Genomic DNA, 24648 nt, shown 5'->3' with positions numbered 1-24648 from the left:
TCTGTTACTACCCACTTATTACGAATAACGTTGTTGTAAATAACGCCGTTAAATATCAGCGATATTTTTCAGTAACCGGGTCATCTAACTCATTATTTTTTCCGCTTTTGCAACACCGTTATCGTTACTGACGGTCAAAAGCAGTGTGTTACTTTGGCTGCAGAACAGCAGTGCGCCCTTGCAAGCGACGCCGTTTTCAAAATTCCTCAGGATTATTTATGTCTCGTCTTTTTTGATCATGTCACCATTGAAAATAGCAATTACCATATAGTTATATAGTGATTAGGAAAATTGTATTTACCAATGCTCCGAAAGAAAGGACAAATGAGAGCTGATTGCTGAAAAATGTGAGCACTATATTTGACTGCACCCCAATTTGTATCGCTCATGAACAAATCGTTTTTAATGAGCCGGCTATTAGAAGTGTAAGAAGGAAACTGGCTCCCCACCAATCAACAGCTGGTTCTCTCTGAGACAACTTTTTTCTCTTGAGATTGGTAAATATGCATTTTTTTCAGGGATTCTGTGTTGTTGACTTTAAATTTGTTGAGCACAAAAAGGTCAAATTTGTTTTGTATTTTATCCTTATTTTGTTGACTCTTAAATATCCATCCATCCATCCATCATCTGGACCGCTTATCCTCAGTAGGGTCGCGGGGGTGCTGGAGCCCATCCCAGCTATCTTCGGGCAATAGGCTATGTTTTATTTATTTTTGTTCTAATGCATGGTGGTTTGTAAATCAGACAATGGGCCCTCCAATGGGAATTTGCTAGTTTTTTTTTTTTTTACTCCCAGTGATTTTTGTACTATGCCAGGTAGTTTTGGCGAATATTCAAGTGATTAAGAGTGAAGCACATTGTAAAGCACTTTGGGAGGTCTTTATTGACTTGAAAAGCGCTATATAAATGCAGACCATTTACCATTTACCATTGATGGATGAATTGAGAGCTGAGTCTTGTGTATGAGAAATTCACCAAACATTTGTTGTGTTTCTGTTAGCCCAGGGGTCAGAAACCTGTGGGTCGTGAGCCCAAAATGGCTCTTTTTATGAGTACCGTATTTTCCGCACTATAGGGCGCACCGGGTTATAGGGCGCACTCCCAAAAAATAGTTTTTGGTCCTATATCTTCCACAGATAAGGCGCACCGGATTATAAGGCGCTACAATGGGAACGTCGACAAAACAGTCAGATGATTCAGTCAAACTGATTACCCCCTTAACATTCCCAAAGCTTGCAAAGAAGCAAATACGTGTCGTAGACACGTGCGGATGCGGTGTCCGTACGATGTCACTTAAATGCGTCATTTCAAATATCATTCGGAAGGTTGAAGTCTTGGGATTCAAGAAATGCCAAACATTTCTATGTTTCTATTTTCTTTTTCGCTCACAACTTTACTGTGCATATGACAATAAACACTTAGAATTGAGTTTAATTCACTCAACTCATCACAGCAACATCAAGATCGTTCTAAAACAAGATACCGGGAAAATATAAAGCCGCATAACTCACCTAAGTTCTCACGTTCAATAATGATACGCAATCATGGTCTTCTTACAACCGTGAGTGAAGTAAATCCAGGAGAGTAGAATATTTAGAAATACAGACTAATGAAACATGTTTCTTTATGGCGTACTTTAGCAAGCTTGCTACGCCATTGCTAAACTCGGCCGATTGCAGGGTTTGTTTTGGCCATCTAGCCAATCCGAGGCTCCGAATAACTTCAGCCAATAGCGATCGATTTAACGGATGATCGACACATCTTTTTCGGCCAATTGCAGGGTTTGTTTTGGCCCTCTAGCCAATCCGAGGCTCCGAATAATTTCAGCCAATAGCGATCGATTTAACGGATGATTGACACATTGGTTAGCCAATGAAACGTCGGTATATAAATCCCAGCATACACCGCGGACTTGCTACGCCATTGCTAAACTCGGCCGATTGCAGGGTTTGTTTTGGCCATCTAGCCAATCCGAGGCTCCGAATAACTTCAGCCAATAGTGATCGATTCAAATGATGATTGACACATTGGTTAGCCAATGAAACATCGGTATATAAATCCCAGCATACACCGCGGACTACTCCACGTTCGGGGTAAAATCGAGTCGGCGGCTGTTGAGTAAGTTGCGAGACCTTGCGAATTTAATATTGAGCCATATATAAGGCGCACTGTGTTATAAGGCGCATGGTCAGCTTTTGGAAAAAATTAAGACTTTTAGGTGCGCCTTATAGTGCGGAAAATACGGTACATATGACTAAGAGATAAAATATAACTTGTACAACTTATTAATATATTTATTCCATGTTGAACAGAATGTCATACAGGTGAAGCCAAGGCAATACTCTTTGAAAAAGGGTTTAGAGTCAAGTTGTCACACCAACAGACCCTATTGTGGCTGTAAATCGCAGAGTAATCGTTTAGAGGGAAGTTCGTTAAGAAAATCTATGTTAATTGTTGAGACACTTAATGAGAAAAAGCCACAGAACAAGGTTTTCCCAAAACATTTTTTTTACCCAGAAACTCTAGCAAAGAATGTAGAGCATTGATTGGGTGAGCAGTAGGAATGGGCAGAGCAATACACAGCACGCACGCACTACTCCTTTGCCCAGCACGATCTGCACTGAAGGTAAATGCATTGGTATCCTCGATTGCAGTATTTTGTGACATTTTTACAAAAGAACTTTGTTTGGACCTTGTTTTCAAACGATTATTTAAGACTAAACTGGCAGTCAAAATGGGCCTCAACACACTTAACTAACTGCGGGAGGGGAACCAATTTAAAGTGGTATATTAATGCCCCTTTTACTCTACACAGCTCTCACTTTTCCTCACCCCGCCCCAGGGACTTAAATCGTCACGTCACAATGTTGTTAGTTGTCCATATTGTACTTGTAGTTGCTGTGACAAGTTTGCTGTCAGGAGTGCTTAAGCCTAAATAATTCACGGCACCTTTTTTGGACTTGCTACCTGAGATACGTGCAGACTTGTAGGACCTTGGGTGTGTTGACCTGCACTCACCACAAACATCTTCTCCACCCTGGCGATGATCTTGATAAAGATGTTTCCCAGTTGGTCACCAACGCCAGCCAAAAGAAAGCCGAAGAGCGGAATGCCAAGCAAAGCATACACGATGCAGAAGATTCTTCCGCCTTGTGTGTGAGGAGAGATGTTGCCGAAGCCTGCACAGAAGACGCCAGAGCGGATTTGGCCATCCATGTATTATTGTGTTCTGAAGGTGTAAAAAGCTAAATTAAAGATGATTATTATCACAACTGTTTTGGTTCGCTTTTATATATGAGCAACAAATAGCATCTCCATCTAGTGGTCAGCAGTGCAATCGCATTCCAAAACCGACAAGATGTTTTGAGTTTCCTTTTATACCATCTTCTGTCTCATCAAGTTTCATCACGTGTGTCTTGTTGATTCTTTCCGTACCCTTCTTGAGCCTCTTGTGTGTCGGCCAGTTGTATTTTGTTGTCATTTCAGTTTCGCAGTTATTCTGCCTTGGTCTGTTCATTGACTGCGTCTACATGCAGGCTAAAGTCCTTGGGTTGTTATTTTTCTCCGTCTTCTTTCTAGTTTTCCTCGTATTGTTTTTGTATTCTTTTTTTCATATCTTCTTCACATGCTTATTTTTGTGCTCATTTTCTTTGTTGTCTTTTATGTTTTATTATTCTTTGTTGTTTTCTTCACCTTCTTCTCCCTTATCTTAGTCTTGGTCTTCTGCATCTTTATTTTCGTCTTCTTTGTCCTTTGCGTCTTTTCTTTTTTTTTAAATTGTCTTTGTATTCTCCTTGTTCTTTGTTTTGTCTTTGTGACCTTTTTCATGTACTTCTTTGGCTTCTGCATCTTCTTTTTCTTTTTCATTTTTGTATTATCTGTCTTTGCTTTCTGTCCATTTAGTCTTTGTCTTACTCTTTGTTTTCTTCCCTTTCTTCTATTTTTAATGTACTATCACATTTATAGTCTTTGCTTTGAATTTGGATTTCTCCTTTAAGTTTCGTATTCTTCATCTTTGCTTGTTTTTGTCCTTTTTGTATTCGTCTTGCTCTATTTTACTCCTTTTCTATCGTTTATACGGTCATTGTCGTCTTCACCTGGTATTCCTCTTTTTTGTTTCTGTATTTCTTGTGTTTGCATAATAAGTCTTGTTTTGTCTTTGTCCCTGTTTTACGCTTTATGTTATTCCTCTTTATACCATGTTTATTTCAGAATCATAATTGTTATTGTTGTCTTCGCTTAGTATTCCTATTTTGGATTTTTGCATTCTTCAACTTTGCTGTTTTCATCTTTTCGCCATTGTTTTACTCTGAGTTCTTCCTCTTCGCGCTCCTATTTTTAAATCTAAAACCAATAATTATTGTTACTGTTGTTTTGATGGCTGCCACAGTGTGACTCGAAACTTGGGAATCTGACCTGATACCTTGACCACCCTAAACTGTCTGTGAGCAAAATACCGAACCCCAATTTTGAGTAGAAACGGCAGCTTCTTGCAAGGCATAAGACTACTTTGGCAAAATTAATGTAGAGTATGGGTACATTTGAGTGTTTCCAAAGCACTTTGAGCACCAACTAGCATAGATAAAAGCACTAAATTAGTGCACTTCAATTTTTTGGATCTTTTGATTCCAACGTGTACTTCAAAAGGTGAATCACAAAACACAGGTCGTTTGAGAATTGACAAGGGGTCTTGAAACTATTCTGGGAGAATCAAGTCAATAAGTGGAGTATGGCCTCAAAACAAAACAACAAGGATGTATGTCTGGTCAGCCACCTATTGCTTATGAGCCAAATACAGTGGAACCTCGATCCTCGACCATAATCCGTTCCAGAACCCTGTTCGAAAACCGATTTGTTCGATCACCGAAATCATTTTTCCCATTAAGAATAATGTAAATCGTTTTAATCCGTTCCAACACCTTGAATGTTTACCTTGAATGTTTAAAGCAAACATATAGCTATCCCAGGCTAATCGTATGTTCGCGTTATCGTAATCTTCCGTACGAAAGATTACGCTAACATGAACGTGTAAAAATAAAAAAATCAGGTCGTTTACAAGTCATTTAGCACCCGGGTCTCCACAACAAGTGGTGAGCGGTTCATTGGAAAGGGGGCTCCGTTCCAACACCCTTAATATTTACCTTGAATGTTTAACGTAAACATAAAGCTAACCCAAAATAATCGTACGTTCGCGTTGTCGTAATCTTCCCTACGAAAGATTATGCTAACATGAACGTGTAAAAATTTAAAAAAGGATAAAGAAAAGAATTATGAATAGGATTTCTTACCTTTGTGGTGGTCAGCAGAAGGCGCAGGTGGACGGTGGGGAGAGGGATGCTATTATATCTTTCTTAAATGCAATAGTTGTACGCACTACTTTTCTTTTTTCACCTGTAGCAACTTTGCTGCTTGCACTGACTTTCTTCGGAGGCACAATTAGGGGCTAAAACACTTCGTACACCTATATTAAAAGCGAAAGCAAAACGAAGCACGCCCGCACGCGATAACAGTTGGTCACGAAAAGAGCGATCTACATCTGTACGCCGCTCAGCTCCGCACCCTAGTATACGCACTCACGCATTACCGGCGTTCGAACTCCGATTTTTTGACCGAACAGCGAAGCAAGAATTTCTCGAAATTTTTGGTCGGACTCCGATTTGTTCGAACTGAGAGGCGTTTGAAAACCGAGGTTCCACTGTATGGCTCTTATCAGGAGTCCATATGGCTCGGAAATAAAATGTATCTTGTGCAAATTTCTTCCTTTCCACCAATTCCGAAGTGCTCCAAGTCGAGGTTATATTTTTGAATTAAAATGTTCGGTCCAGTATGTAAAAGGCACTGTCACAACTACTGTTTACAATCAAGATGTCACAACAACAGACCCCCTTTTTGGCTGTACATCTCTAAAGAATATTTTATATGGAATCTCATTGAATAATGTATATTCACTGTTGAGACACTTTATAATAAAAAAAAACACAGAACAAACTGTTAACACCCCAAAATACCAGCTAAGCACACAGAGCAATTTGATTGGCTGAGTGGTAGAGGTGGCCGGATCTCTGCAAACAAAACACCCTTCCCTCTACCATGCACATGCTCATTGAGCTGAATAGAAATTAATCTGTGAACTTTTGGTTAGCAGTTTTTTGTGACATTTTTCTTAAATTATAAAGCAGCCCTTGCGTCTGCAAAATCAGCCTATTTTTTGAAGGTAATTGCGGCACAAAAAGAATAACCCCAAAATCCTTTTCAACACTGTGAATAAACCACAACAAAAGTCAGTTTTGTTACCGCTGTGTTTTTAAAAACGCACACTTGAATGCTTGTCTGTGTTGTGGTGAAAAATGCCCTCGTCCTCCTCCATGAAATGTCCCCCCTCGCACAAATGTTACTAAAGCATCATTGCATCTTTTTGGGGGAATGTAATAAAACACCTTGTATGCACGAGGGGAGCAGAGGGCACCCACGCCCTCTGTCGTATTAAATACCGAAATGCAACCAGGTACGGAGACTGCGCCCTTTCACTTAGTGCGCCTATGGTCCTGAAAATACGGTAACTGGCTTCTGCAAACAAAATCAGAAAATTAAGAAACAATAACCAATTATGGAAAGATGTATCAAAGACGAAAGTAACAGTGCACATGCCTACAAACACACACAGTAAATTGATAATCTGAAAGAGCACTAATTTGATTACTCGCAGGGAGCAGATCTTGGATCGATGACAAAAGCGTCGTCCTCGTTTTCTTGCAGAATTTAGTCTTTGTTACACAAAAAGAGCATTTGTGTGTGTGTGTGTATCCTACCAATGGTGGTGATGACGGTCCCAGCGAAAAAGAAGGCGGAGCTTAGGTCCCAAAGGCTGCTGAGATTGGTCAGCGTCCCACCGGGGTTAACTCCAGAGCGAATGGCCGATACGACTTGCTGGAGTGAGAAAGACAGGCAGACACATCTTTAACTAACACATGGAAAAAAAATCGACTTTGTGGATTTGGAGTGCTAGACTGGAGAAAAGGTGAAAAAAATTGTAGGAAAAAAATGATGAAATTAGGTTGTTGTCATGTAGGATGTTGTGCAAGGTGTGAGTTTAAAACTGCTTTGAATGGTTTGCAAAATAATTAAGTTTTTCTTCAGATATTTTCAGACATTGTCAAAGAAATTTTTACAAAAATGTGATTTCTATTGTGATTACAACAGTAATCATTTTCTAAAGTCATAGTTGACACACAGAATGAACTGGTTTAATTTCCATGCAAGGATTTGATCACAAACACAAAATCAGAATAGATATTTTTTTCACCACCTTTGAAAGTAAGATTTCAATGGTGCTGCTATCATTGTAGTGGTAACTTGCACAAATGAAATCCATCCAACTTCTGCATTGCTGATCCTCATTAGGGTAGCAGGGGTGCTGGAACCCATCCCAGCCATTTTCGGGCAGTGAGCAGGGGACCCCCTGAACTGGTTGCCAGCCAGTCGCAGGGCACACAGAGACAGACAACTCACTCATGTGCTCCTAGGGACAATTAAGACAGGACCATCAACCTGACATGCATGTCTTGGGAATGTGGGAGGAAACTGGAGTGCCCTGCGGGAAGTCTAGCAAGCATGGGGAGAACATGCAAACTCTGCACGAATCCTGTACCTCTGTCCTATGGGGCAGTGCGCCATCCACCTAGCCGCTGTGCCGCCCAGATTTCAACTTGCCTTCTTTAAAACTTTCATTCAAGAGGAAAAGCAGCTTTATGGCTTTACATTTTGAGTTAAAGTTTTAAAGCTTATACTTCAATAGGACTAATTAAAATGTATCTCACCTTAACAAGTTCCTCCAGTTGACTGTGGTTGACGCAGGAATGTTTGGCCAGGAAGTCCAACTTCTTAGCCAAGATGGCCAAGCGTTGAGCGCTGATTGAGAAAAGTATTTGTCACAAATGTTCATTTGCATAAACAACTGCATTAGGATTTTGTCCTTTTCATTTGTCAAAGGGACAGTGTGTAGTATTTATTGCCTCCTAGAAAACGTTCATTTAAATCTTGGGCAAAATAACATGAACTATCAAACCTATTTTAATTTTGATAAAAAAAAATCATAGATCCAGAAATTTGTATATCTTTTACATAGTTGAATCTTTACCTAAGGGCCCGGTCACACAGCCTTTCACAGGCGTATCGCGGCTGAATAACGGCCAGAAATTTCTGCCCGTGAAGCAGACGCTGTTGGACGCTTTGAGATCGCAATACAGACGCGATACAGCCGTGCTTTACATGCGGTAAGAAATTCACACGCGGTTGGCCGCGCGAAAAAGTTTTGCGCTGCTCAAAAATTTAGACCACGGGTAGCCGCGGGCGGCACAGCGATGCAGCCGCGGTTACCCGCGATAAGGACGCGGAACAGTCGCCGGCCAATTTTGCACATTTTCCACCGCGGGCCACCACGGGCAAAAAAAATCCCAAAATTTTACCCGCGATACAGACGCGAAAGGCTGTGTGACCAGGCCTTAAGGTTGCTGCTACGCTGGCCTCTTTGGGACTGGTTTGCGTTCGCATTAGACAATACAGCGAGGTCAAATATTACACTTTGAGGCTTTAAGATGCAGGAAGATTATTAATTTTGCTCAATCAAAAGCGAAAGGTACACATTTTGGACAAGTATCTTTCAGTGATGTCCTGTGGTGAGGGGCCTTTCTTCCTTTGGGAGGTGTGAGAATTCTTACACCGTGGTCCGCTGCGTGTCGTAAGAGGCGACTAAAGTGGAGAGAGCGAGAGGGCTGGGGATCCTCTTCTCTCTATCTCTACTCCTTAAGAGACAGGACACCAAAAGGTCCTTCAAACCCTAGTTATAGGGTCACTAAATGTGAGAGGATGTGGAAGTAAAGCGACGGAGTGGAAGAAAGAGGATGGTTGATGACTAAAAGGAAGGTTGATGTGTTAGCCTTGAGTGAAACAAAGATGAAAGGAAAGGGTGAATTACAGGTTGGAGGTATGTATGGTAGAAAGTCTGGAGTCACGGGTGGACATGCTAGAGAAGGAGTGGCTGTGCTTGTGAGTGAGAAAGTAAAGGAAAAACTGGTGGAGTGGAAAGAGATATCTTCCAGTTTGGTGTGGTTAAGGTTAAAGTGGGGTGTAGAAGTATAGATGTTTATAAGTGCATATGGACCTGGTTCAGAAAGAAGTGCTGAGGGGAGAGACGGGTTCTGGAAGGATTTGTTTGAATGTGTGGCAAGTGCGAAAGAAGTGTGGAGAGTGGTAATACTAGGTGACCTGAATGCTAGAGTGGGTGATGGAATGGTTGAAAATGTGGTTGGTAGATATGGAGTACAAGGAAGAAATGATAGTGGGAAGAAATTGATTGAGTTATGTGTGGAAAATGAGTTGGTGATTGCAAATACATTGTTTAAAAGGAGGGACAAGAATAAGTATACCTTTGTCAGAGTGGATGGTGGTAAAATTTTGGAGAGAGCACTGATGGATTATGTAGTGGTTAGAAAAGGGATGTTAGGGGCCGGTCACACAGACATTTGCGGCTGAATCACGGCTAAAATTTTGCGTTTTTTTTTTGCCCGTGGTTGCCCGGGATGGAAAATGCGCAAAATTTGACAACCCGCCGTTCGTCTGTGGTATGGCCGGAAAAAAGACGCCGGCGACTGTTCCGCTTCCTCATCGCGTAATTTCTGCATTCTGCTGCGATCGCTTTTGACCTTTTCATCCGCGTTAACAAACGCATTTTGTAGAATACGATCGCACTTTATTGTTTAAATAAACGCGTTATATAGACTAGGATCTCCCAATTATTATAATTAGCTCGCTTTATTGTTTTAATAAGCTTTTAATATAGAATACGATCGCTTCTGATGAAAGCGCAGCAGAATGCGCGTTCACGCGAGGGGGGAAGGATTTTCCGTTCGATTACGTTCACAACAAAAATAAAGACGGAATGGATTATGTTGTATTACATTCCCAACGATTGCAAGACGAAGTGAATTTGGTTATATGTTCGCCATTACATTTCCTATAAATGAGATTAAACGAGGTATAAATAGTTGGAGAAGCGAGGAAATGCAAATCTCGGCAGGAATGTATTTGTCGGGCTGTAGAATTCATAAATGCTCTAGACACAGTCCCGTGAATATCAAGATTTCAAGCTATGGCATCATATTTATTTTATTATCTTGAAAAGAAATGTCAAGGAATAAATATGGGTTAAGACGAGATCACTACGCTGACGGTGAGGGGTTTATTGAGGGTAAATGTTTTATCTATTTTTCTAATTATTCATTATCGATCAGTTCATAACACGTTACAAAGCTTAGGAGCCGGGACTCTTACTCTCGGCCAAAAGGCCAAGCTAGGGACCTAGCATCAAAGCCTTGCTACGACCATTGTTAATGCACCGAAAGATTTATTCGAAATGAAGAGAAACTACGCTGACGGTGATCCATGTTCACCCCCTTGACGTCACGAGCACAATGGTGTGCTCGGCAAATCGCGCTGTATATACGCGGAGAAAGGCGTTTGACTGTCACACGCGTAACACGCTAATTTCACGTAATAACACCGCGATACAGGCGCAGAACATGCTATTACCATGCTCCGCCCACGATTACCCGCTGAAATTTCCCGTCCTACCCATGTGTAACTACGCCCTGGCCGCGGCCAGAGCACGTCGTTCCGCGTCATTTCCGCGTCATTACCTCGTGTTGACCACGTGTGCGGCACGCGGTTTAAGACGTGCTCAAACTTTTGAGCAGCTCAAAAGTTTTGAACGCGGCCAACCACGTGAAAATTTCCGACCGCGAGTAAAGCACTGCTCTATCTCGTCTATATGGCGGTCTCAAAACGTTCAACAGCGCCCAACGACATCTGCTTCACGGCCAGAAGTTTACGGCCGCGGTCCAGCCTCGATAAACTCGTCAAAGACTGTGTCCACGCGCTCTCAAGAATTGAACTGCGCAAAATTTTTTCGCGCTGCCACCCGCGCGCAAATTTCCGACCTCGTGTTATGCACTGCCGTAACTCGTCTGAATGGCGAACTCAATGCGTCCAATAGCGTCTGCCTCAAAGGCAGACATTTCTGGCCGTGATTCAGCCGTAAATGTCTGTGTGACCGACCCCTTAAATAGATTGTTGGATGTGCATGTTTACAGAGGTGAAATGAGTGATATGTCTGATCATTTTTATGTGGAAGGAAAACTGATAGTAAATGAATCGTGGAGGACTAGTTGTAGGAAGAGTGTGAGGGAAGAGGTGCAAATGTCAGTTGAATAAGTCAGAAAAGGGAAGAAAGTTTAAAGAGAGGATAGGGGAAGAGTATGAACAAATTAGTAGAAGAGAAGTGGAGAGTCTGGAAATGGAATGGAAGTGCTTTAAAGAGGCAGTGTTGAGGAGTGTGAAAGAAGTGTGTTGAATGAGAAAAGTTGGTCGAGGTATTAGGAATGGAAATGAATGGTGGAATGATGAGGTCTCAGAGGTTGTGACAGAGAAGACACGTGCCTTTGAGGAGTGGCTGCAAGATAAGAGTAGTGATGCGTATAAAAGGTATAAAGTGAAGAAAACGTTGGTAAAAGCGGTAGTGGAAGCAGCGAAAAGGAAAGCAAATGATGAATGGTGTCGAAAGATAGGAATAAACTTTGAGGAAAGGAGAAAAGTGTTCTGGAAAGAAGTGAAAAGACTAAGAAAGAGCAAGTCTGGAAAGGAAGAGAAAATGAAAGATAAGGATGGTAGATTGCTGGTTAGCGGTAATGCAGTCAGAACGAGGTGGGCAGAGTATTTTGAGGAGTTGCTGAATGTGGAGGATGGGAGAAAAGTGAGAGTCGAGGCGATCTGTGGTATGGGGAGAATTCCTGTGTTGGGGGATTTAAATGGAAAGACTGTGGAAACGTGGGAGATAGATAGATAGATAGATAGATAGATAGATACTTTGTTCATCCCCGAAGGGAAATTCACATTTCCAGCAGCATCCCTGAGCTGAGAACAATCGAGAACAATCGAAAATAACACGGGAGCTGCTGGAGTGGCTGCCATTCGTGACGGCGCCGGAAGAAAAGATTCAATTTGAATCATGTACAAACAAACAAACAAATATAGGGGGCAAGAGGCAGTGAAAGAAATGAAAGGGGGGAAGGCGCCTAGGTTGGATGGTTGTACTCCTGAATGCTTGAAGAAAGGTGGCATGGCTATGATTGATCGGTTAGTACGCTTGTTGAATGTATGCTTTTTATGTGGTGTGGTTCCTGTTGATTGGTGTAGTGCATGTGTGGTGCCATTGTCTAAGGGTAAAGGTGATAAGTATGAATGTAGCAATTCGAGAGGTATCATTTTGTTGTCTGTGCCGGGTAAGCTGTATGGAGGAGCCTTAATTAAGAGAGTGAGAGGAAGAACGGATGAGATGGTGATGGAGGAGCAGAGTGGTTTCAGGAAAGGAAGAGGATGTGTGGATCAGGTGTTTGCAGTATGACAGGTGTGTGAGAAACATTTCGCAAAAGGCAAGGATGTTTGTTTGGCTTTCTTGGATTTGAAAAAGGCGTGTGACAGGGTCGATAGAGAGGCGTTGTGGCAGGTGGTGGTAATGTATGGGGTGGGTGGAAAGTTGTTGGAAGCATTGAAGAGTTTTTATGTGAACAACAGAGTATGTGTAAGAGTATAGAATGAGATAAGTGAGTGGTTCCCTGTGTTGACAGGTGTGAGACAGGAGTGTGTGATGCCACCATGGCTGTTTAATGTGTACATGGATGGTGTGGTGAGAGGTGAATGCAAGAGTATTTGGCAGAGGTGCAGAGATGATGGAGAACAGTGGAACGGTGTGGCAGGTAAGTCAGTTGTTGTTTGCAGATGACACAGCGCTTGTGGCTGATTCTGAGGAAACATTGAGAAAGTTGGTAATGGAGTTTGGAAGTGTGTATGATAGGCGTAAGTTATGCGTGAATGTTGGCAAGAGTAAGGTGATGAAGTGTTCACAGGATGGAGTGGTCATGGCATTGGAAATAAGGTTGAATGGGCAGGTGCTGGAAGAAGTTGAAAGAATTAGGTACTTGGGTTGTGATGAGGCTGCAGTTGGTGGAATGGAGTGCGAGGTATTGCACAGAATGAATCAAGGAAGCAAGGTTTTGGGTGCTCTGGGGAGAGTGATGAGCAACAAGAGTATAAGTATGGATGTTAAGAGGGGACTGTATGAGAATGTGATTGTGCCTACTGTGTTGTATGGTGCAAAGACTTAGAATAGAAGAATAGAATTTACTTTTATTGTCATTCTTTGTAACCATGCACACAGAACGAAATGTCGATACACCTGACCCGTACAGGTAAACTGTAGCGAGCCGATGCAGCCGCAGCCAAACAGGGCGCAGCCATTTTAGACCCAACTGCTGTGTTTGTTAGTCATTAGGTGACCAAAACCCCCAATTGCAACCCTTAATGCTGAGCGCCAAGCAGGGAGGCAATGAGTACCAATGTTGTAAGTCTTCGGTATGACTCGGCCGAGGCTTGAACCAGCGACCTCCCAGTCTCGGAACGGGCGCCCTACCATCTAGGCTACCAAGCTTAGAGCCTGAATTCAGATTTGAGAAGGAAATTAAACGTTTTGAAGATGAAGTGTTTGAGGAGTATGTTAGGAGTGACAAGATTGGATAGATTGACAAATGAAATTGTGAGGGACAGAACTGTAGTAGTTTAACTGAGCAAGCAAGTGGATAAGAGATTACTCGGTTGTTTGGACACATGGAGAGGATCGATGAAGAGCGAATGTTGAAGAGGATCTACTGAGCAGATGTAAATGAAAGGAGACCAAGAGGAAAGCCGCGATTGACGTGGATGGATGGTGTTACAAGTGCACTGTAGGAAAGAGGTCTAAATATAGTGGAAGCTAGAGCTGTTGTTGGTAATAGGAATGAGTGGAGAGGTGTTGTAAAAGGATAGAGGGATGTTGAGACGTGTTCTAAGGGATGGGCAGGGCACCTGTATGATGCGGCAGGGCTAAACCATTGAAAGCTTTCGGGCCCTGCTGTTGAACAAAAGATTGTGTTGTGTCACCCTGACCCAAGTGACATGGCCACTTTCTCGTGTCCCGTTTCATCTGGAGGGACGAAAGCATGACCAACTTGGGTGCAGAGGTGCTTAACTTGTTTAGGTGTTTGGGCATTTGGGTTGGCCATGGTCCCAAAACATTTCTGTGTGTGTTTTTCGCTACTTTTTCCCTTTTTTATTTCCTTGGTTTATTGTGTATGTGTTTGTGTTGCTGTCGGTCACCCCTCTCAAGGGATATGACTATGGTAGATAGATAGATAGATAGATAGATAGATAGATAGATAGATAGATAGATAGATAGATAGATAGATAGATAGATAGATAGATAGATAGATAGATAGATAGATAGATAGATAGATAGATAGATAGATAGATAGATAGATAGATAGATAGATAGATAGATAGATAGATAGATAGATAGATAGATAGATAGATAGATAGATAGATAGATAGATAGATAGATAGATAGATAGATAGAAAGATAGATAGATCTTTCAGTGTTTGTTGAGAAAATGTACTGAGTACTTAAGATAAAAAAGTGAGGATACATGGTTTAGCTCAACTAGCACAGGTCCATAAGTTTTGTTGAAATATTTCAGTCGCGTAGAAGCATTTACCTTTCATGTGGCTGTTCCAGAGACCTAAAGACAGCCGCCCCCATCACCAGGTAGAGGACAATCAGAAGAAAGATGGCAGTCACCGTCTTTTTTTTCATCACCGTTTCAAGCACCTACAAGAGTAGCCCATTCAGTCACTTGGCTGATTTGAACAAAAACACTTTATTGTTCTAAGGTGGGCTAGATCAGTTAAATAATTTTAACTTAAAAATTTTAGCTAATCTTAGTTTTTCAGTATTATGCTTTATCATTCAGCCTACTTTAGTAAACTACATACTATAATCATTGATGACAAGGGACATTTCTTAAACATAAAACATTTATTCACAAGCAATGGAAAAAATGAGTTGCATGTTTGGCATTGAATATGTTAACTTGTTTATTTTGACGGTCCAGTGAATAGTTTTACACCTTGACCAACTCACCCCGCCATACTGTACAACTCAAGTGGGAGTAGATAGATAGATAGATAGATAGATAGATAGATGGATAGATACTTTATTCATCCCCGCAGGGAAATTCACATTTCCAGCAGCATCCCTTCGCTGAGAACAATACAATAATAAAGCAAAAGGAATAAAATATACAAATACCCAATATGACGTCCTAATACCCACTGTAGCGTGTTGTATGGAGTATTTAAATAGTGCTACATAAAAATACACACTGCAATAAAAGTACAGTAATATGCAATGTAGGGGGTGTGGTTTAATGTGGGCCTCATGGCATGAGGACGAAAAGATCTCTTCAGTCTGTCCGTGGTACAAGACAGTGACAGCAGTCTGTCGCTGAAGCTGCTCTTCTGTCTGGATATAATGCTGTGTAGTGGATGTGATGAATTGTCCATGATTGACCGCAGCTTTTTCAGTGCCCGTCTCTCAGCTACTGTTGTCAGGCTGTCGAGCTCTGTGCCCACAACAGAGCTCGCTTTCCTCGCCAGTTTATTGAGACGAGAGGCATCCTTCTTCATGACGCGAGTAATGAAGAATATATCATATTTGCCTTGATTGTTGAATTGGGTTAAAATTAATACAAAATAAATCCAAAATAAAAGTTTAACAGTACATGGGCAATCAAATGAGGCTACAGTGTACATCCAATCAAATTACTGCAACAAAAACTGAAGACATATCCTTTACTGCCCTCTAGCGGCCAGAGGGAACATTTGATTTAAAAATCATAACTTTTGATAGACATGACCTAATAATTATTTTCTTTTTATATACAAAATGTCTGCTCAGTAGGTAGTGATAGAAAAAATATTAAATATGAAGCTGTTTACGACTGCACTGCGAAAAATAATTTTAGTAAATACGTACAAATCTTACACATAATTTTGCTGATTTTAATCATTATTTTGCAATTTTAATTAAAATAAATACAGAAAAAAGTTATAACTGTGAGGTTCCAACCCACCAACGCCAGTCAGAGTGCGCTTTGGAACTCTTGGCCTTATTGGGACTTTAGTATTTAAGGGCAGCATTGACAGACACTCATTGTCAGATCTTTGAATGTCAAGCCCTCTTGAGCTGCACCCAAGAAAGCCCATGATGCCTCGCTTCTTGTCAGTAAGATTTTGAAATTTTTCCTGCCTTGCTGTTTTATGGACTGTGTTTTTGTTAGCTGTTTTTCCACTCCCCTCCTCTATGGAGCATCCTTTCTTGCTTACGTCACCCCATTAAAGACTAAAATCTGACACATGTTTCTGCATTTGGATCCTCTGCATGCAACATACCGATATACCACTGACAGATACTTGTTGTTCATTCAAATTATTATTTTCTAAAAAAAAAAAAAATAAATAAAAAAAAAACACGATCAAAATATAGCAAGACAGTTTAAAAATATAGCAACCTCAAAAATTACAGCAACATTTTTAATGAAAGTAAAGAACTTCCATTACCTCCAGAGCTAGGGTGACTACAGGTGTCAAGAAAAATATAATATATAATGAATTGAAAGTTTAAAAAATAACAACATAAAACTGGAATTTTTTTTTGAGTTTTCTTGATGAATGTTGTGCTTTTTTTTAATGAAAAAAGTAAGCCCTGGCTCAAAACAGGTTGAAAAAAATCTGACCTAGAGACTCACTTTGTTTTTGATAAACCCGGGAATTTATGGCAAGCCGGATTAAATCATGCAACAGGCCGGTTATGGCACGCTGGCCGTAGATTTGACATTACTGGACCAGAAGATAATGGGCGCAAGGAGAGCATAACGATGATTCGACAGCATCCCACCTTGCTTTCCTCTTGATGGGTCAGCGTGATGGACTTGCTGGAGAAGGAGAGGCGGGGCTTGGTGTTGTGAGTTGCACTTTTCGGGTCCAGCAGGTCTGGAGCTGCCACTGTCAGTTGGGACAAGGAGAGAGAAAAAAAACAGTACCTGGATTTATTTTTTCCCCACACTGTCTCACTTCACTTGCCGCGGCCATTTAGTTGTTAATTTTAGAAATCTTTATAAATAAATCACAGACAAGGTTTTGAAACGGCCTTTTTAGTCCCGACACAAGCATACACACTCCGCATCTTGCATCGACAACATTTCTACAAACCTATTCAAATAACATTTAACAGTTCAAGGATCCCTCTACCGCCAGGGTCGTCGTGGCACCACTTACAGTGGTGTGTCTTGGGCAAGTACAGCCTGGCAGCGTCAATCCCTCTCCATCCATTTTCTTTCGGTAGGGATATGCTTCCACCGCATGAACCGTACAAAACTAGTTTCCGTGGTTACCAGTAGTAGAAGAAGCCTCCTGATTGGACTCAAACACAGCACCTTCATTATTTGGTCACTGTTGTTTTTCAGTGCAAAGCGTCATCCTGCTCATCAGAGATGGCTTTCATATTTTAGTGGCACTGACGTTAGGTCCTTTGCTTTTCTGAAATATTAAAAGGCTTTGCATTTCTTACATTTTGAATCTATATTCAAGTTACGTCTGTATTTAGAGAAATAAATGACTTGACTTTTTTGAGGTTTTCTTTGCCCTCATGTAGGCTTTTGATCAGAGATGGTGTAATACTAGACTAGTAGTCTGTACAGCCCTTTGAGACTTCTTGTGATTAAGGACTACTAAACAATGAACTTATTAATACTATTTGACAGGGGTTTCAAACCTTTCCTGTACCACGGGCCAGTTTATTGTCCGACGATCAAGGTTTGGAGTGAACAAGTTTGATCTTTTTATAATAATGATATTATTATTTTTATTATTATTATTAATATTATTATTATTACTATTATCATTATTATTATTATTATTAGTATTAGTAGTAGTAGTAGTAGTAGTAGTAGTAGTAGTAGTAGTAGTAGTAGTAGTAGTAGTATTAACAATAACAAAGATAACTGCTAATGATAAAAACAACAATGATGAAATAAGCGTAAACACACTGTAATCGTGTGTAATGTTTGGGTGTCCTTGTAACATTGCACCAACATTACAGAACACTGAATGGAAGTAACCATCCCGTTTTTTAGGGTGCCCAAATTCATCTCAAGCACCCCGAAATATCTTAGAATTTTTAAAACTCTTTTTTTCCAAATAAAGGCTTAAATATGATGAAAATTACTAGATTAACAAAAAGCTAAACAAAAAAATGCTAAGAACGCAGTGTCAGAAATACTCCACTGCATTGAAATAGTTCAGTCCATCTGATTCTTAGCACCGCATCCCTTTCGCTTGGCTGGTGTCATTTGCGGCACAGCAGAGGAGTCTGTGGAGTCTCTGGTGTATTACGGTAAGAGTATGTTATACACAACTATTTTACTATCCAATACCATGGATTGGTTCTTTTTAACAAATATTAGTCCTCATTGTCGCTGCATTGAAGTGAATGCAATAATAATTGGCCTTGCTTAATTGTTGTGTACATGTAAACTATGTGTGTTGTCATCCCCCCACACCAGCATATCTGTAAAAAAGCACCATATTTAAGTGAGAGTCTATTTCTTACAATAGCTATAGAGAAGTACAAAAATTCATGTATATGGTTGTCAGCGCCAACAAGTGGATCAGTTTGAAGTTTAAAGTGATGTTCACAAATGAGAAGAGACACTTCTGAAAAGTGATCTTAATGATCCTAAATCAAATCAAGTGAAATGAAAAATATATAAATAAATATCCAGCCAGACACTCTGTGTGCTCATCCCACCCAAATCTTTGAACCCAAAAATCACCCCCGCAGTAAAGTAAATAAATGCACAGAAAAACACAATACTCTTTCTGATGAGCTTAAGAATAGCAACGTAGTTGTGGCTGGCACTGGCCTAAAAACTACCATTTGAAATAGTTCATAACTCTCCAAGTATCACCATACTAACCAACTTTACAAAAGCCTGTAATTGCAGGCTCCTTTACCCCTTACCGTTCCTGGAAAATTCGCCTAAAATCCCAATCCAAGACGTACCCCAGGTAGTCGAATATGTTAGGTTTTGGACTGTTTTGAAAGGTAAGACGCTGAGGTATTGTCCCAAACCAAAACAATCACTGAGAGTGCTACTAAAACATACACATAAAAAATGTATACATTTATGTTGGGAATTTCATTGGCAAAACAATGTGTGGAACATCATTTCATTCGGTTACTACCGGCTAAAGATATTCAAAATTAATCTATACCTTATAGGCTAATGAGGACTGTGGACTACGAAAAAAATCTGCTTTTGGCCGAGAGTGGTGTCTGAGGACAGAGGCTAACGGCCCAAATGGAAATAATTTAGTTTTGTTTTTGCTTTTTGGGAAAGTATAATTATGTGGCTATGTATGCCCCAGACACCCACCTCGCTTCTCGGAGGCGTTTTGATTTCTGAAGACTACCCCCCGCCAAAACGTCAAGCATCAACTCCCACGATCTCCTTCTTCAATCCCTTCTTTGTTCCAGCGTCACCTACTCCAAGACCTGCCACACCAACCTCCTTCTCCGGTTCTCTCTTTGTCCCATGATTGTCCACTCAAGCCATTTAGACCACTTTCCTAGTTTCCCTCGCAAGTTTCCCCCTAAAGATCTCCTCCTCACTTGTCCCTGTCCCTCATCCACTTCTCGCCAGTAAAGTTTTTGTTGTTGTTGATCCTGTCAAATAAATGTCCCAAAGTGGGATTTGACCATATCCCTTGTATTCAATTCCCCTTGTGTCCTGCATTTGGGTCTGTCCCACACCTCGTGACATAAGAAGCCTGAGATGAATACCTCAAGATTATTCCAAAATGCAGGCAAGTATTTGTATGAGGTACTTACTCCTGGGCTGAAGCCTATCCAATGCCCTCCGCACTCCTCTTCTCCTCGCCCGGCGCCCTCACTGCATTCCCGGGACTCTTTTCACTTTTTGCCCTCTCTTCCTGGAAATACTGAGGCCTCCTGGTCCTCTTCGACCTCCTTGTTGATGTCCTCTTACTCTCTGCTGAGGCCCAAGCAGCAGCGGAGCTTCTCAGGAGACACACAAGAGATGTTTTGTTCTCCGACATGCAGCTCTACTGGCACTGCCTGGGAGAAGGAGTGATGGGATAAAAAGAGAGGGAGGAGCAATGATGAGTGGAGAATACGTAAATGCCCGCACACCCTCAAAGAGTCAACTCCTGGTCCGTTATCATGTAACTAATTTGGCAGATATTTTATTTATTTATTATTTCTGGCCTCCTAGTGATAAAAAACGTAATTAATCAAAAGAAAAACAATAGTCAAGTCATGTTAATGTGTATAGCCCTTAATCACAGAGAGTCTCAAAGGGCTGCACAGACCACAGATTATTGCAAACCACAGACTATTATTACACCATCCCCTGATCTAAAACCTACACGAAGGCAAGGAAAAACTCAAAAACCTCAACATGAGGGAAATGAAGAAACCTTGAGAAGGGACGGCACATGAGGTAATCCCCCTTCCAGGATGACCTGGCTGCAATGGATGTTGCAATAACAAATAATACACCGATATTGTCAACATAAAATATAGGTTATTCATATACTATAGAATAGAAGTGTGTTTTAGGCCTAGATTTCAGGGGGAAGAACATTCCACAGCACCGGGGCCCGAATGGACAACACTCTCGAACCGGCGGATCTCTTCTTGGCTCTACGGATCACTAGTAGACCACCAAAAGAAAAACAATACAGATTTAAATGATAAGCAGCAATACATGAACTATAGTATACACCTGCATTTTTTTATATATTAGTCGGTCGAAAAAATGTCATATTTTCAACATAAAATGATGCTCACCTAAAGGGAGATGACATAATTGTCAGCCCAAAACCCCCCAAAACTTCAGAAAGGCTGGGGGAAAAAAAGACAAGGAAAATGGTGCGGTTTGGTCACTGAGTTTCCGTAGTCTGTATTCTTGCTTATGCTTTGTAGCACTCATTTTTGTTTGCACTACAAATTACAGCGCCATCTAGTTGTAAAATTGTACACAGTGTCCCATTAAACCCTAATTTATAAAAAGAAGGGGGCCAAGTACAGAGTACTGTCGATTACATATATGATTTATCTAAATATTAATACTCAAAGTATAAGCTGTGTTTCTTGAGTCAATGACACCCACTAGTTCAACCATCGATCGATAATAGAGCGAAGGAGAAAGAGAGAGAGAGAGAGAGAGAGAGGGAGAGAGAAGGAAAGAGAGAGATAGTAATAGCTAGAGAAAGAGAGTGATCGACGAAGAGAGAGAGAAGGAGGGAGAGATGGGAAAGTGACAGATAGAGATAGAGAGAGAGTGTTAGATGGATTGAGAGAGAGAGAGAAAGTGAGAGAAAGAGAAAGATTGATGGATGACGAGAAAGGGGGAGAGAGAGTGAGAGAGAGACAAAGAGAGAGAGAAAGGGTGACAGATATATAGGGTGTTAGATATATATTGGACATGGAAAAGGCGTATGACAGAGTTGATAGAGAGAATGTTGTTGTTGTTGAATGTTGGGAAGAGTAAGTTGATGAAGTATTCACGTGATGAAGTGGGCATGGCATTAAAAATATGGTTGCCTGGACAGGTGCTGGCAGAAGTTAAAAGCTTTAGGTACTTGGATTGTGATCTGGCTGCAGTTGGTGGAATGAAGTGTGAGGTATTGCATATGTATATATATATATATATATATATATATATATATATATATATATATATATATATATATATATATATATATATATATATACATACATATATATATATATATATATATACCCCCTCACTATTTATTTACAGTCGCCATTTGGAAAATTGGTTGGGCTACAATTTTCACAGAAAGCCAAGGGCAAGATGGCCAAAGGGCTACTGCCATCATCTGGTGAAATGTTGTTGGGTTTTTTTGGGGTTTGTACAAATGTATTTCATACTGCGGTCAACAAAACTGGCGAGCCACTTATAATCCATTTTATGACAGAAGTCGCTGGCCAGTAAAAATTAGATCACGGGTCGTAACTCGACCCTGAGCGGGACTTTGGACATGCCTAATATGAAGAGTCGGAATAATTAAGGACAAGCGTGTGGTGATTGGACAGACCCTAACACAGGTAATCTTTGGCTAACACATTTGCGGTTGCATTTTAGACCGTCATTTTTTTAATGGCAAAGGAAGGGGGGCGGGAGACTGAAAGATCTTGCAAACCCTAGTTACAGGGTCACTAAAAGTGAGAGGATGTGGAAGTAAAGCGACCGAGTGGAAGAAAAAGAGATCGGAAAAATTATGACTAAAAGGAAGGTTGATGTGTTAGCCTTGAGTGAAACAAAGATGAAAGGAAATGGTGAATTACAGCTTGGAGGTATGTAGGGTAGAAAGTCAGGAGTTATGGGTGGACATGCTAGAGAAGGAGTGGCTGTGCTTGTGAGTGAGAAAGCAAAGGAAAAACTGGTGGTGTGGAAAGAGATATCTTCGAGATTGATGTGGGTGCGATTAAAGTGGGGTGTAGAAGTATGGATGTTTATAAGTGCATATGGACCTGGCTCAGAAAGAAGTGCTGAAGAGAGAGAGGAGTGCTGGAAGGATTTGTTCGAATGTGTGAAAGAGGGGTGAAAAGTAGTAATACTAGGTGACCTGAATGCTAGAGTGGGTGATGGAATGGTTGAAAATGTGGTCGGTAGATATGAAGCACCAGTAAGAAATGAGAGTGGGAAGAAATTGATTAAGTTATGTGTGGAAAATGAGTTGGTGATTGGAAATACATTGTTTAAAAACAGGGGTGTGGCTAAGTATGCTTTTGTCAGAGTGGAAGGTGGTGAGATGATGGGCAGAGCACTGATGGACTATGTGGTGGTTAGGAAAGGGATGTTAAGTAGATTGTTGGATGTGCATGGTTACAGAGGTGAAATGATTAGTAAGTCTGATCATTTTTATGTGGAAGGAAAACTGAAAGTAGATTGATCGTGGAGGGCTAGTTATTGGAAGAGTGTGAGTGAAGAGGTGAAAATGTCAGAGTTGAATAAGGCAAAAAAAGGAGAAAATTGTTCAAAGAGAGGACAGGGAAAGAGTATGAACGGATTAGGAGAAATGAAATGGAGAGTGTGGAAATGGAATGGAAGTGGTTTAAAGAGGCAGGGTTGAGGAGTGCAAAATAAGTGTGTTGAAGGAGAAAAGTTGGTCGAGGTATTAGGAAAGGAAGTGAATGGTGGAATGGTGAGGTCTCAGAGGCTGTGACAAAGAAGCGATGTGCCTTTGAGCAGTGGCTGCAAGATAAGAGTGGTGATGTAAGATTGTCCCGCTTCCGTGTTATCGAGTGGCGGCAATTTTGTGTTGCTCACGTCGTCGCGACTACGAGATCGATTCAAATTCCTGCTATATCAGAATTCTGGACTGAGATTTTTCATCTTGAAAAGTTGAAAAGTTTCAGGTAAGTATCTTGGACGATTGGCGAAGGGTAAGTGCCGCGCGCAATTGTTTATCGTTGCGCTGCTGCCAATCGCCGGTGAAGGAGCAACCCCTCCCCCGGCTGCTAAGACGCAAAGACACTGCTCGGCTTCCGACTGCTCACAAGTAAGTATGGGTTGTTGTTAAGGTTGCTCCCGCTTCCGTAGGCAGTTAGCCCTTCTAGAGGGACGTGTCCGTGAGCTAGAGCAGTTTAAAAGGAAAATGTTAGGTGCTGCGGACACCACGTGGGTTGTAGCGAACCTGCTAGTCCGGTTAGCATTAGCTCTAAGCGGCATGCTAACCGCGGTGAGCCAATCCAGACGCATAATAAGTTCATCCCCCTAGCTAGTCCCACTCCACCACCTGGCTCCCGCACCCTAGTTATAGGTGACTCCATCGCCCGTAACATAAAGCTTAGCACCCCAGCCACGGTTATGTGTATTTATGGGACCAGAGCACCCAACATTGAGGCTAATTTGAAGGAGCTGACATGCAAATCTAGACACCAGGACAGGGATAGCTACACCGATATAGTCATTCACGTCAGCTCTAATGATACTAAAATGAGGCAATCTTGGATTACAAAGAAGAATATTGCTAGGACCTTTAATCTCGCCAGAAAGATGAGTCGGCACTTAGTAATTGTCTCTGATCCATTTCCTGCGAGAGCCAATGATGAGAGGTTTAGTAGACTAGTCTCGCTAAACCGGTGGCTGGCAAGCCTCTGTAGTCAGCAGGGATTTAGGTATGTGGATAACTGGCCTGCTTTCTGGGGCCGACCTGACCTGCTGAGGAGAGACGGCCTTTACCCTAACTGGAAAGGTGCTCTCACACTTTCTAAAAATATAGAGTACTGTTTAAGCCTTCCATGACAGTGTACACTAGTGAAGGCTGTGTCACATGTTATTAGTGAACCTGTAACCACAGATGTGGAGTCTGTATCGCTAGAGCTAACTAGCGCTATGCTAGATCATGCAATTCACATAAATCTTGTATTTTCCATTGCCTGCACCACACACCCTGATCTGTACTCTTCCATAGCATCTTCTCCTGTGCTTCTTATCTCTGATTCTCCCTTGTTAAGTGAGGAGGGAGAAGAAATGACATTACTTTCTACTGCTAGTCATCCTGTTACTCCACCTGTCAACAATATTCCTGTGGTATGGAATTCGGGCCGCA

The 24648-nt window shown here is 41.3% G+C and overlaps 1 protein-coding gene and 1 pseudogene across 1 annotated transcript in view; one reads left to right on the top strand and one right to left on the bottom strand.

Annotated features, from left to right (window-relative positions):
• kcnk2a (potassium channel, subfamily K, member 2a) overlaps nucleotides 1–19949 on the bottom strand; it is a 38568-nt gene extending 18619 nt beyond the window's left edge. The window contains exons 1-6 of the mRNA XM_088334824.1: nucleotides 19874–19949; nucleotides 16880–16986; nucleotides 14640–14752; nucleotides 7818–7908; nucleotides 6810–6927; nucleotides 3019–3179 (exon numbers count right to left, since the gene is read on the bottom strand). Coding sequence (XP_088190950.1) covers nucleotides 3019–3179; nucleotides 6810–6927; nucleotides 7818–7908; nucleotides 14640–14752; nucleotides 16880–16986; nucleotide 19874 — 591 coding nt within the window. The 5' untranslated portion in view covers nucleotides 19875–19949. The remainder of the gene's footprint in view (nucleotides 1–3018; nucleotides 3180–6809; nucleotides 6928–7817; nucleotides 7909–14639; nucleotides 14753–16879; nucleotides 16987–19873) is intronic.
• Nucleotides 19950–22708: 2759 nt separating this feature from the next.
• On the top strand, nucleotides 22709–24341 carry LOC148368099 (uncharacterized; annotated as a pseudogene).
• Nucleotides 24342–24648: the final 307 nt, after the last annotated feature.

This window comes from Urocampus carinirostris, chromosome 4 (assembly GCF_059441175.1).
Source record: "Urocampus carinirostris isolate Australia breed hairy pipefish chromosome 4, RoL_Ucar_1.0, whole genome shotgun sequence".
Classification (NCBI taxonomy): domain Eukaryota; kingdom Metazoa; phylum Chordata; class Actinopteri; order Syngnathiformes; family Syngnathidae; genus Urocampus; species Urocampus carinirostris.
The sequence above is the reverse complement of the archived record's forward strand: the minus strand, read 5'-3'. Positions and strand labels throughout refer to the sequence as shown.